This window comes from Anguilla anguilla, chromosome 3 (genome assembly GCF_013347855.1).
Source record: "Anguilla anguilla isolate fAngAng1 chromosome 3, fAngAng1.pri, whole genome shotgun sequence".
Classification (NCBI taxonomy): Eukaryota; Metazoa; Chordata; class Actinopteri; order Anguilliformes; family Anguillidae; genus Anguilla; species Anguilla anguilla.
In genome coordinates this window covers 21,696,138-21,709,478 of record NC_049203.1, presented here as the reverse complement: position 1 = coordinate 21,709,478, position 13,341 = coordinate 21,696,138, and the positions used below count along the sequence as shown (strand labels likewise).

Below are 13,341 nucleotides of genomic sequence, written 5' to 3'. Positions count from 1 at the left end.
TTGCCGTGCTGCAGCATTTCTGCGGAGGGCTAGGTGTGTGTGGGCCTGCCTCTTGTTTTGAGCGATGCCTCCAGGCGTGCTTTTTTTTTTTCCGTTTCGTTAACGCCCGCTCTGGCCTCGAAACAACAACGCGAGCGAACAGCGAGCGGGGCTTTGGGGGAAACCCAATCTGATGTTATCGGGTGTCCCGGCGTGAGCCCGGGCCGCTCTCCCAGTCGCAGTCTTAGCACCGCCGGGGCCGGCCACTTGACCCGCACAGCCCTGACACGGTCACTCAGGTGTAATTACTGCCGCGCCGGGCGCCTCTTTTGTTCAGGGACAGGTACGTTCTGACTTCGGGGTCAGCTAATACCTGTCCAGATTGCGGCGGTTAGGGTTAGGTTTAAAGTTAGAGTCGGGGTCATCAGTGCTGTGGTGAGCTGGTACTGTAGAGGGGAAGGTGGGGAGCAATGGACCGTTTAGCCGAGGATCTTTATTGACACACGGGTTGTATGCACTACAGCAACGTGCTTTGCTTCAATCACTGCAGAAAGATCCTTACATAAAAAAGGCGGGAGGGGGCCAAAACTTTTGTTATCGCTGCAACTGGTCTGAGAAATAAATGTAATGTCATGTAATGCAACAGTCTTCACTACAACTGGGGGACATTCAATCAGCAAATAAATAGTGTGGCTACTGTTATAATATTTTTAACTATTTTCCTTCCTTCAAAACCCAGAATAATAACTTTACTTATGTATAGTTCACATGAGCATTCATATATTGGACTTTTACTGTTTGTGTTTCAATAGCACCTGTTAAAAATGCTGCATTATGGACAGGCTGTTGATAACAATGTAGCCTTTATTATATATTATTATATATCAGAAATGAGTCCCCCTCCCACCAGAACACTCCAGAGTTCAATATTAATGCAGAGTAAGAATTTTATTTCTTAACAGTTACAAAGAACAAAATATTTTAAAAGCATCTTTATATTTTACATAAACTGTACAGAGATGACATTTATTTGATTCTAAATGATTCTGGCACAGGAACTAAAAAGTACTTTTATTAAATAGAAAACTGAAAATGAATTAATTTTGATGAAAAAAAAGATGTAATATTCCATTTGTCTACTATACAAAATAGAAAAGATGTGGAGCTGAAAATGGAATCCATAATATTGTACCCTGATACAGTGTTTAGGCCTCTCAAATGATCACAGAGTATTTTACAAAATAATGCGATGGCCTCGCCATCTTATAATAGCTAAAATCTTGGCCTCTTTGGTTCCATCATTAGGTATAATACATTTGAACAGAATTCAATTTGCTTCTATAAAAATAACTTTGTTTTCAATGGCAGTTTTTTTAAACTAATCACGCAACTTTTCAGTGCAAACATTGTAACAATCAGTCGCTTTGAAGAAAGAGCGAAAGATTACAATTCAAGTATTGATAAAGTTAAAAACTACAAAAGTTCAGTTTGTCTGGTATGGGTCAATACTATACATTGCATAGCTCATGCGGCACTTATTTTAATAGAACAGTGAGCAAGGGTAGGTGCACCACTTAGTACCCTTTAAAAGGCATTTCAAATCTGCAAGTGCTATAAAATGTGCATTTTAGGAGATTTACAAGTGCTATGCTGTTCCATAACCAACTGAGCAATATGGCAACTCTTCACTTCGGCTGACTGAGAAGAGACAAAGTGAGATTCTTTGCATCAGCTGTTTAAGTACATTGGATATCTTTTTTTAAAAAGGATGCTACAAGCCCTGTGAGCAGGGGAAGCTTTATGACGTGACGCAAGGTCCGTCTCTCTGTATTTACAGCCGGCCTGCCCACCCTGCCTAACGGTTCCACTTCCCGGGCGCGAGAGAGTCCGTGCCACGGTCACGGTGTCAGCACTTAGTCTGGCGGTAGCGTTCGTTCGAGTCCTCTTCCCAAGACTGGTAGGCCTCTGCTCCGCGGAGACTGGAACGGTTCAGACAGCAGGTGTGGAGAAACTGACAGGTAAACTCCCATTGGTTCTGGCCGTAGTGAGTTTGCCATACTGTAGGAATGCTTCAGTGGGAAAAAAAAAGAGTGGTGATGTGTTACTCCTTGTCAGAAGTGCTGATGTTGTTTTCTAGAGAAGTTGTTGTTTCAGTGTTAAGCTGTCAGTGCTTTTTCTTTTTAAACACAGTCTTTGTTGCTTTTTTTTTTCTTTTTTGCTGAAGAATAAAGTAGAAAGAGGTTAGGTGAGTGTTGGCAGTCCGGTAAACCTCCTTCATTGGCATTCTCAGGCTCTTTCTGTCCTCATCAGAATGTTGGATAACTTTTTTTTTTCTCCATTATTTGTATAGAAATGGCAAACTAGAAAAATATAATCTGATGATTACTATTCTCCTTACATCCCTTTGACATCAAGACCTAAGGTACCTCTGCACATCTGCATATGTAACACAGGATTGGCTTGCATGCATGCAGAACTGATAGGACATATTTTCAGAGAATATTAACAAACATAAATATATGTACACAAGTGTTTGAACGTGCCTGTGTATGTCATGAGCGTGTGTGTGCGTGTGTGTGTGCCTGTGTGTGTGTGTGCATGTGCATAATTGTAAGTGTGTCCATGAGAACATCTATGTCTGTATGTATACACGCATATATATGTATATAGTACAAAAAAAGAGTTCATAAATATTACTTTGTTACTATGATTATTTTCGTAACGTTATTTTGTTTTCCTGTCGACAGGAGTCTGAGAGTTCGAGCGTCCTGCCCCCCCGGGTTGGGTGGGGGGGGCAGGGGTGGGGGCGGCTCAGGCGCAGCCGCACTCCTCCACGATCATGTTGGGCACGTCCCGCTTGACGATGTTGTACTCGTCGTCGAAGTAGAGCATGGACATGGTGCTGAGGCGCGTGGGGATGCAGCAGGAGTTCATGGAGCCGGGGCTCATGCCCCGCATGCGGTACTGGTTCACCACCGCCGTGTGGAAGGAGGAGGCCGAGCTGGGCACGCCCGCCATGTAGGCGGGGCAGCTGCCCTCGCAGTAGTTCCCGAAGTAGCCGGAGGGGGCGATGATCCAGTCGTTCCAGCCGATGAGCCGGAAGTCGATGTAGAACTGCTGGCGGCAGCAGAGGCCGCCGGTGCCGTCGCACTCCAGGCCCCGCTTGCGGATGCGGTGCTTGCCGTCGGCCAGCCGGGCCTGCACCACCAGGAAGGGCCGGTGCGACTCGTCGCCGGGGTCCACCAGGACGGGCAGCACGGCGGCCGCCTCGCAGCCCTCGCAGCGCACGTCCAGGTCCTGGCGCCGGTCGCCGCGCTCGAAGACGCCGCGCACGGGCTCCGTCAGCGGGAAGGTGTGCCAGCCGCTGCGCTTCAGCTCCACCCGCTTCTCCACCAGGCCCCAGCGCCCGCCCGCCGCCGCCGCCGCCGCCGCGCCCGTCTGCTGGTAGTACACCTTCACCGTCACCTTGCGCCGCGAGCCCTTCTCCGCGGCCGAGGGCAGCAGCTTGAAGTACAGCCACAGGCTGGCCTGGGACACGTACAGGTTCTGGTTGCCCTCGTTGGAGATGAGGAAATGGAAGCTGGACTTAGATGATGCGAGTTCATCTGTGGGAGAAAAGAACAGAGGGTTATTTACCTGGTCCGCACTTTGTACAGCTGACAGAATCCTGCTACGCGTACAACTCCTTTCCACACGTTCAGCCGCATTTCAACAGAGGAACTACTTCTTCTATTTTAAAATGGATTAACCTCAGGATTACTAAACCTCTTCCTTAACTTGTTTTTATTTGTTGAATGTTGTTTTTATTTACTGGGATACTACCTCCTCTTATTCAATTTGATCAGAATATCAGTCTCAGGAAACACGGGCAATTGTGTCTCCTTGACTGCAGTGTGTTGTTCAGATTAGCGTAGCGTTTCGGCACACGGCCCCGACCCGAGCGATAAGGGCGAGCCGCCCTGCGCCGGAGCGCTGGGGCAACATTAACATGCGGAGCGGCCGCTGCCTCTGACCCTCCTCACAAAGAGAAGCGACAATCCAGCCTTCCAGGAACTGATGAAGCCAACACGCTGACCGCCGGACAGACAGATTTACTCCGGACAGATCCTGGACACCGGACAGATTCTGGCCCCCGAACGGACAGAGGCGCTGCCCGGAACCCGAAAGTCAGCGGGCAAAGTCGCTGCTGGGACGCCCCCTCCCTCCCCCTTTTCCCCCCACTCTGAGGGGACGGGCCATGACGGGGACCTCGGAGGGGTCAGGCCGGCTTGGCCGGGAATCAGGCTGCGCGGGGCAGTTGGGGCGGGCTAGAGGAGGAGGAGGGGGGCCCCTCCCTCCAGCGCCGATGGTTCAGGGGGTTCACTGTGAACCTTGAGCTAAATGATTCTCGGAGACGGGGCCACAATGAGCCCTGTGATGTCACAGCCTGGCATAGGGAGCGTGACCCTTTACCGTGAAAGCCCGACTAGGATAAAAATGAAACGGCCCGTTTGAAGCTCCCCTCCCCATTGGCTCTACCCAAAGGGGAGCTTTACCCAAACCGGCAACGGCCTCTCTGGCACCTTTTTCCAACGATGCATTTGTTTGTAGTTTACTATGTCCTTTTTTTCTCTTCTGCTAATCACAGAATTACAGTCTAAAGCTGTACCAGACAAAAAAACATATCCCTCTGTTCTTCATCTCATCTGAGCTGTAATCCCGGGAAGGGGGGTCAGGGGTGGGGGTTTTGGGGGTGGGGGAGGTACCTCTTGGGGCTGGGTGAGATGATTAATTCATCCCTTCTTGCACAAACTGATTTGACAGGGTCAGTGTCAACAGCTGGCCCTAATGGATGACCCACTTTAGCTGTCACTCAGTTTACTCTCCACCCCCTTTCAGCGATTTACACCCTCACAATGCTACTCAAACTTAACCTGGCAGCCCTGCTCTTGATAGGGATACAGTATTTCAGTACCATTACACCCACACACACACACACACACACACACATATACACACACACACATATATATATATATATATACAGTATATTTGTGTGTGTGTGTGTGTGTGTGTATAGCAATTGATTCTTACAGGCTGTTGTTCCTCATAGCAGTACTCTGACCTAAAGGCTAAAGCACCAAATATCCACTCTCTCCTGTTCCTCAAAGCTCACTGATAGCTTTATTCAAAAGCTTCTGTAAAATGGGAGCGGTGCGCTGCGTTCCTGTGTCCTGACCCTGCAATTCCCTCCACAGGCCTAGGACAGCGATGGCTTCAGAGTGACTTCACAGCACAGCGCTGGAGGGCGAGGGGGTGGGTTTAGACGATGTCACACGGGCAGCCCCATCACCACGCAGCTCGGAAAGGACCGCCATGCGTCTGCGCAGCGCACGGGGCCTGACAGGAAAAAGCTGGGCTGTGCCACACACCCCTATGAGCTACTCATCCATCCCCTTCAGGGACCGTGAAGTACAACCACAGATTCCACTTCACAGCTGTAGAGATCTGATAACAACTCTGAGCCGGGTCTGAGCGGCAACATTTACCCTCTCCTGAGCTGTTACTTCAGAATACAGCTGCAGAAAGGGGGATGTTCAGATATGCAGACCACACCACAGGTTTGCCATCACAGGGGTAATGAACCGCGCTGTAGACTGCCCCTGTCCTGCCAGGCTTGGCTGAGAGTCCTGGGACAGACCCCGCCAATGAAGAAGAGCCCAGCTGTTAAGGAGAGGAGAGGGGGACAGGAGGAGAGAGGAGCTGAGGAGAGGAGAGGAAATGAGAGGAGAAGAAAGGAGACAGGAAAAGGGGAGAGGAGAGTAGAAAGAGGGGAGAGGTGGATAGGAGCAGAGGGAGCAGAGGAGAGGAGGAGAGAAGGAGAGGACTGGTCAAGAAGAGCAGAGAGAGGAGCGGAGAGGAGGAGGGAGGATAGGAGAGAGGGAGAGGAGAGGAGGAGAGAGACGAGGGGCAGAGAGGGGGATGGTGGATGGGAGGTCTGCAGGGTCAGCAGCCCCCTCCCCTGCTGAGCGCTTGTGCCGCAGGCAGGGGCAGGCCGGTTCCTGGGTGGGCCCACCGACGGCCGGGCGTGTCCCAGCCCGCACTGCCACACAACACAAGGCAGGTAATCTCCATCTCATTACTCAACGTCTCCGTCAGCGCGGGACCACACGCCGGCACCTCCACGGACACCAGCAAAACAAGCAGGCAGGCCACGCCGCGAGGTCACCGGGGCTGCGGGGTGCGCGGCACGGGGCTGCCGAACTCACGCCGAGCGGGCGAGGGGGCGGGGCGGGGCGGGGGGGCTGCATGCTTGCGAAGCCTTGAACATGACCTAACACTGGAGCCCCCTGACCCATTTCTGCTCTTTAATAAAGATTAGAGCTCGGTTAGAGGACGCGTTACACAACAACAAACTCTCGCCTTGAAAGAAACCCCCATGTGACTGATGGGTCTTTTTAATCCAATATAGGCTAATCCAATATACCATACCAATAATTTAGGATTCCAGGGAAAAGGGGGCATTCTCTGCCCTACTGGTAGTGTGCCAGTTCTTTCCATTTCTATGGCAGCAGCATACAGGATCTGTCAATATTTGCCCACAGGTGTCACGAGCGCCACATCACTGGCACAGATCCTCATCTTCCCCACAGTGGCAGATGCATTCAGGGGTTTGAGCTGCAACCCAGAAGATAACATTTAAAACCTGCCAATCACACAGAAACTGGAGGGGTGGGGGAGGCTTGGGGATGGATGTTTGGGGATTTGGGGTGGGAGTGAAGGGTGGGGGGGTTGAGCAGGGAGCACAGGGCCGCACGGTCCTGAGGCTACCAAAGCCTTTAGGAACACTCTGGAACATTCTGGAACATTCTGGAGGCTGCATTCTCACATACAGCTGATGGGCAACGAGGTTGCCGATTCAGATGGAACCGAGGCCTTCATCTCGGCAAATAAAAAGCTCAGAAAACAAAAACGCTAGCCAGACCGACTGGACCGTGGAAAACATTCTTTTTACAACTTTCAGCGGGACAATGAGCGGTTTCACCTTCAACGGTGACCCGCGATCTTTCTTTCAGATAAACGCACAAAGGTGTATTAACTCACTGCTATTGGACACCGGGCAGCAGAGGTGATTCATGCTTTTAACTTCCAAACAGAAAGGAAAGAGGCGGCCTTGCCTAAGGTTTCCTGAACACTGTTATTTTATTGTGCTTCTATTTTTGAGCATTAAAACTCAATTAGTTTGAGAGCGCTGGAATTTTGTGGCGGCTCAATTTTGAACCCTGCTCCAGTTCTCCCTTTCAGTGAGAGCATCTTTCTTTCATGAGAACTGGCTGCATCACTGGGCCCTTAAGCAGAATAAAATGCTAACGATGTAGAGGATGAATGTAAAATGAGAACACGATTATATGCACAGAGAGAGAGTTATTTGACCACTGCACAGTTATATATGTCCTTGTTTCATTTATTACACCCGTCGATTTAAAGTTAATATATATAAAATTCCCTGACGTTTCCATCAAGAATCCTAAGATTTTTACAAGCAAAAAGATGACCCTGCACTTGAAACACAACCCCATTCGATTTGAAAGTCTTAAGAAAATGAACGCGGACTTAAACCCATTGTGAACGAAGTGCCCATTCAAAGTCAAAAGCGGGGCAGATGCGTGTCCAATAAGGGCAGGGTTCTTATTTCTGCCAGAGATCCCAGCTAACGCTGGCTCTGGGGCAATGGAGCCGGTAAAAGACAAGCGTCTCTCTGCTCCGAGTGGCAACAGTTGAACGCACATGGGCTAAGCAGGTGGCACCATTGATCATTTCAAGTCCCCTTTCTGCGGCGTCCCCGCAAATTGTTCCTGGAGCTTGTCACGGCGCCATGACCGCCTGGCAGTCACCACACTCAGGTTAATGCCAGTTGGCCCCGCGTCAGAGAGAGGGGGCCGGAGCCAATCCCACAGCCGAATGCGGCACAAAGGTTCAAAGGTGTTGTGAATAATGTGAAAACGCGAGGGGCTTGGAGAACATTTGAAATTTAAAAACATTCTTTAAGAAATCGCAATATGGGCACCAAATTTTGCTCCCACCTTACGCAACTGAAATATATTTTGCATTGTTACAGCTGTTTTAGATAGTTTGTATTATATAATGACATGACGTAGCAGAGACGCATGTCGGAATCCTCTGTAACTGCACTCCCTAGTCACGAATGTATTACAGCTATTCTGTATGATGGATATGAAGTATATGATAAGGACGCTATTGCGCGTCTCCATTTGTTTAAAATATAAAAGTCATGCGTAAAGATTTCGAAATCTAAAGATTCCTTTATTTTTTAATCACCGAATGCACCTGTGAGACACATTCTGCAAGACGTAGTTCTGACTATGACTATTTTTGTATGTAGTTAACGTAGCCTACTGTGATTAATAGGGGTGTATATCATCTCTGAATTGGGGGGAAAGAACCTATTTTACATCAGCTATATAAGCATTCCTGGGAGTCGGGTGAAAGTAAATGGGCAATTGAAGTTTCTTTTTTCCCTTAAAAGGGAGCTTTATATATCGGTGCATTGATGCCGCAGCGAAGCTTTTTCCCTGAAATGAGATTCAAAGCATCTACTCTATTCCCTGGACAACGAGAGGGGTCATTTGAGGTTCTTAGAATAGACATCGCCAATTGGGGACTGGGCTACGCTATTGCATGAGCTTTTTATTCTCAGATAAATGCTGCTTTATTGGAAAACTCTCAATTAATGTGAATTCTACACTAAATCGAGTCTACACACATTGTCTTGTTAACATTTATGGCATTGTAATATTATATGTATTTCTCAGGATTTATGACATAGCCTAGGCTAAATGTTTTCGATGCGCTGATGTATCTCGCCTCTTTGACTGACTTCACTGTCTTCACCAAGACGCAGTGCGTGTATCCGTTCTTCCACCAATTATTACGGGTCAAATTAGACATCTGACATCCATTAAAATATCATATTCCAGGGAAAATATGTGTATTATAATCAGCATTTCAGAGAACCCTCGCAAGACTCATCGCGTTATTCCCATATCAGGAACGCTGAGAGGTTATTACCCTGTAAAGCCAATTCAAGTTTAAGATATCTAAAATACTACAACAAATGCATTGTAATGACCCGAGGTGTAAACAGCCTGCTCAACTTGTGATCGTATAGCCCTTCAAGTTCCATCTGAATGATCACAGTCATTGATGTTAGGGGCTATCCTAAATTAAAAACAAATGTTGCGTTACCATTGGAAATAAACTAATATTTAGGCATTTAATCCAGCCTACTATTACAGTATAGGCTAATATGCTTTTGCTTCATTTATGACGGTATATCCAGAGTCGGAACGCTAGAAGCGACTTGACCGTGACAATGCATGTGACCGACTATGAACCAGCTTCTTGTTAACCCTTTCGCGACAGTAGACCCTGTAGTTGGCAGTATTGATTCTACTACGACGCCGATTTTAAAACCTGTAAGTAAACATACGTTTGCGTAGCATCATCGTGACATTCAAAAGAACAATGCGCATGGAATGAGAAGTCCTGGTGGCTGTTTACGCACCTGATTCCGCGAAACTGATAATCTCCGAGGTGTCCTCCTGCACTTCATTATTGTAGGTAGCGTGTCCGTCCAGGTTCGGTATCTCGACCCTCCCGTCTTCCCGAACTTTCCCTGCATGAAGTTTCCTCAGCGCTGTCACCATTGCAGCTTTCGGAATGGGGTGGGTGATGTTCGGTCTTTCTCTCATCTGCAACCTGTTCAGGATATGCCTCTTCACTGCTTCCAAAAAGTCTATGTCCATCCGGCCCGATTCTTCTGGTTGTCCAAGCCCACATGAAGCACACGTATCCTGGGACACCGTCTGAGTCTCGGTCCCCGGCGCCGGTGTGCAGCGGATTGAAAGTATGCAAGCCACAAAGCAAGCCACTTTGACACAATACCTTTTCATTTTATTTTTCAAAAGTTATTCCCAAGAGCCGTGGAAATAAATTATTTGAGTCTAAGTCACAATTGAGGATACAGAAGTATCTTCAAGTTCGTCTTCTCAGTTAAGTCCCAACTCCTAGGATAAACCCCTAGGACTAGTATAAATTTAGTTTGAGAAAAATAAATCGGTTAGTTATCAAATCTAGTCCATGTAGTGTTGTCGAATATTCTTTTCCCATGCGCCGCAATATATGCTATTATTGATACGATTCAATAATAATATTCATGCTAGAAGGTAATTCCTTTCATTTTCTTTGATAAATTACCTATACTGCTGAGTCTTTGGTAATTTGGAATGCAAATCAATGGGACTCGGATGGACAGCACACAGTGGCTTTGCCCTCTGTCTCAGATTTGTCTGAGTGAATGAACTAGTTGACTTATAGCCCCCAAGTGCAACTCCACCAGAAAAACAATGTTGACCAGAGAACTTGAAATCTGCACCTTTTATAGCAGTTGAATGGCACTTTAGCGCGCCTGACGCGTCACGCCATGGTTTAACAGAAACATAGAAATAAGCGAGTACAAGCATATAAACAGAATAAAATAAACTTCTTAGCGATGCAAAGCTTCCGAAGACTGCTGCGCGGAAATTCCAAGTTGAAAGGAGGTAAAAAGAGCCGCTCATTTAAATCATTTCTCGCCTTTCGCGGTTTGCAGAATCCAGTTTGTCACTCGCCATCCACTTATTTCTTTTGCGTTTGATCTTTGCCGCATTTGTTGGAAACAAGTGATTTTTAATTTCCGATCTGCAAACGGGTCCCGCGGTGTGTATGAATGCGTTAGCAAAAAAGATGTAATCTTCGGATCGGCTATTTCCTTTCAGTCACGACATTGTGCCACAATACACCGAAACTTTTATACAGGAGTGGAAACCACGTGGGACGTTCCACCAACTGGACTCTTGGTATTTAGAAGGGATTATGCCCAGGGCTAAGGTAAACTAACTTGTGTAGCAGTCTCACAGAGGAAATATTAAAGGGGAAAAAACGAGCTGAGCTCATCTGACTTGCAGTAACAGAGATGTGAATCTGGACGTGGGTTTTTTTTTTTGTTGTTTTTTAAACAGCCACACAAAACAACAATGAAATCGTGGAAATGATATAGCTCGATTCGTAGCCTATACTTACAAACTCATGTGGGGGACTTAGTACTACGATACTACGATCGATCCTGGCTTTTTAAGGTACATTCGATATTAATAACACAAAATCAGTTCGAAAGAGAATACTTAACATTTAGGATGTACTGTTCAGAAAGTGACCATTCACTGCCTTTAGTGAAATGACGGAGTCGTTGGCTTATAACAAGATATAATTTAATAATAGAAAAAAAGAAATTGATATATTATTTTTAACGTTGGTGTATGATATTCTTATTTGTTCAAATCTTTTTCCACGACCTGTGACCTACAGCAATAATTGTAGCCGAATACAAAAACATTTAATTCAAAAAATATATTTTTGTTACGCTCATAGTTTTTGTTGAAATGGTTCCATCGACTTCTTTTGTCATATAGCCTATCCGCCTTAAATCCTGTTGGAACTGTTTCAATATAAATAAAATATCCCCAAGAAATATCACTATTAAAATCAACTTCCAATATGAGTGCGTTGTGTCGGCACCAATAGAACGTTTTAATTAGTGGTTTAAAGGGATATTTGGTGAACCCGAAACCCATATGTAGTCTTTTGACAGCGAGCTGCGGCCCCTTTCATTTGTAGTGGTACTATTTTCGACCATCCCTTGTGACAGCAAACATCTCAGGTGTCATAAACTTCAGGCGGGGGACGCTCGGCAGGATGTGTGGCGATTGTTTGTTGCCTTCAGGTAACCTATAAAAGTTTGGAGCGGGGCGCCAGTGACACGCGGTCACTGTGCTAACTGTGGCGTTCCAACTCCTCTCCTGCCTACTTAGCTAATTAAACCCGACACAGAAAACGTGACCACCTAACACACAGAGGTCTGTTTTATTTTCACTGCAATTCGCAGTGATTTCTTTAACCAACAAAGAAGCATTTGTATCATGAATCCCGAAGAGTCAGTCTCAATTTCTCGTAGATAGCCAAACTCTTCTCTATTTAACTGTAGCTTTGCGTCACACCGCTCACGTTGTTCTATTCTCAGTGATTATTTTCAGTACATAATTTGGAATTTAAATTAATATGCCCCAGTGCTGTGTAAATTCATGTTTTGAGGATCCCACTTTATGACTTAGGAATGCCTCTTCGGCGACACCTGACGTCACATAAATGTAAGTAGGCCTACGTCACACTTAATTTAATACCGTATACTTTTTTCTCATTCAATAGTCAAGGCGTTTTTATACGCAAATGAAATACAGGGCGTTTTAACGTAAGAAATGAGGAACACGGAACTGTATGGCTAAAGAGCACCACCTATAGTCCAGTCAGTGTACTTAAACATTGGAATTACTGAAGCCTACAGTATATTCTTAATTCTTTGATTCACTCTCGCTGTTTTGTGATTTCTAAACATTTGGGCACTTTTACAGACGCCAAAACTGAAACGAGACTGCATTTCAACCACGACAACACTCTTAGCTAGCAATTATGCAGTGAACACAGGCCGTTTCAAAGAAACAGTAGTCTAAATTTGACACTTCGAAGGAAAATAACGTTACTTCGGCTATACGAAAAAGCAATCCTAGCACTTTCTAAAAATATATTTGCTCCTATAAGACTTCCAGGTATCTTGATTTAGGTTAGTGGGTCATGTGGATTGACGCTGCGACTAGCCAAGATGGATTAGGCTACATAAGTATAGAACAGCATTGTTATAAAATCACACATGTAGCATAATAAAATATTAGTCTGCAAATACTGTATATCCATAAAAAATCTGTACATATACGAATGGTTTCTTCTAATGTCGCTTAATAAAACGGTAATAACTGCACATAAATTACCCAACTGAGATTAAATTTAGGTCATAATATCAACGGCCATAAAAGCATCACTATAAATCAGAAAACATGTATTTTTTTCTCTAATATTTTAGCTCTGATGTCATTCTCTTCTCCTCCATATTTGCATTTTAAACATGAAGCACTAAATAAATATTTGATAGATGATGAAGAAACAACCATGCAAATGTAAAACCATGTCACTTCGGTAGTAATTGGTACACCCCACATTGCATAACTCTTTGGCGGTTATTACCAAATACAAAGATTTAAACAGAATTATCATTATTGTAAATCCCACACCCCTCAATTAGATCGCAGAGTTCCGAAAGATTCTGAATATTGGACTTCAATATAATGAGTAAGTAAAGCATTTAAGTGTCTTTTGTAAATACTAATTAATGTCGACCTCTAGCGGGGAATAAATGTAACAGCTGCAAATAAT

General features: G+C 45.7%; 1 protein-coding gene across 1 annotated transcript; it reads right to left on the bottom strand.

Annotated features, from left to right (window-relative positions):
- Positions 1-908: 908 nt before the first annotated feature.
- On the bottom strand, positions 909-10,994 carry LOC118222516 (inhibin beta B chain-like). The gene is made up of 2 exons (XM_035408162.1): positions 9,545-10,994; positions 909-3,584 (listed from the first exon to the last, which is right to left on the bottom strand). Exons 1-2 carry the CDS (start codon positions 9,930-9,932, stop codon positions 2,791-2,793), a joined length of 1,182 nt encoding a protein of 393 aa, XP_035264053.1. The 5' UTR covers positions 9,933-10,994; the 3' UTR covers positions 909-2,790.
- Positions 10,995-13,341: the final 2,347 nt, after the last annotated feature.

Coding starts and splice junctions, on each gene's coding strand:
- LOC118222516 (XM_035408162.1), bottom strand. CDS start 9,932: ATGAAAAGGTATTGTGTCAAAGTGGCTTGCTTTGTGGCTTGCATACTT. Junction 3,585..9,544: donor TATCAGTTTCGCGGAATCAG/GTGCGTAAACAG, acceptor TTTCTCCCACAG/ATGAACTCGCATCATCTAAG.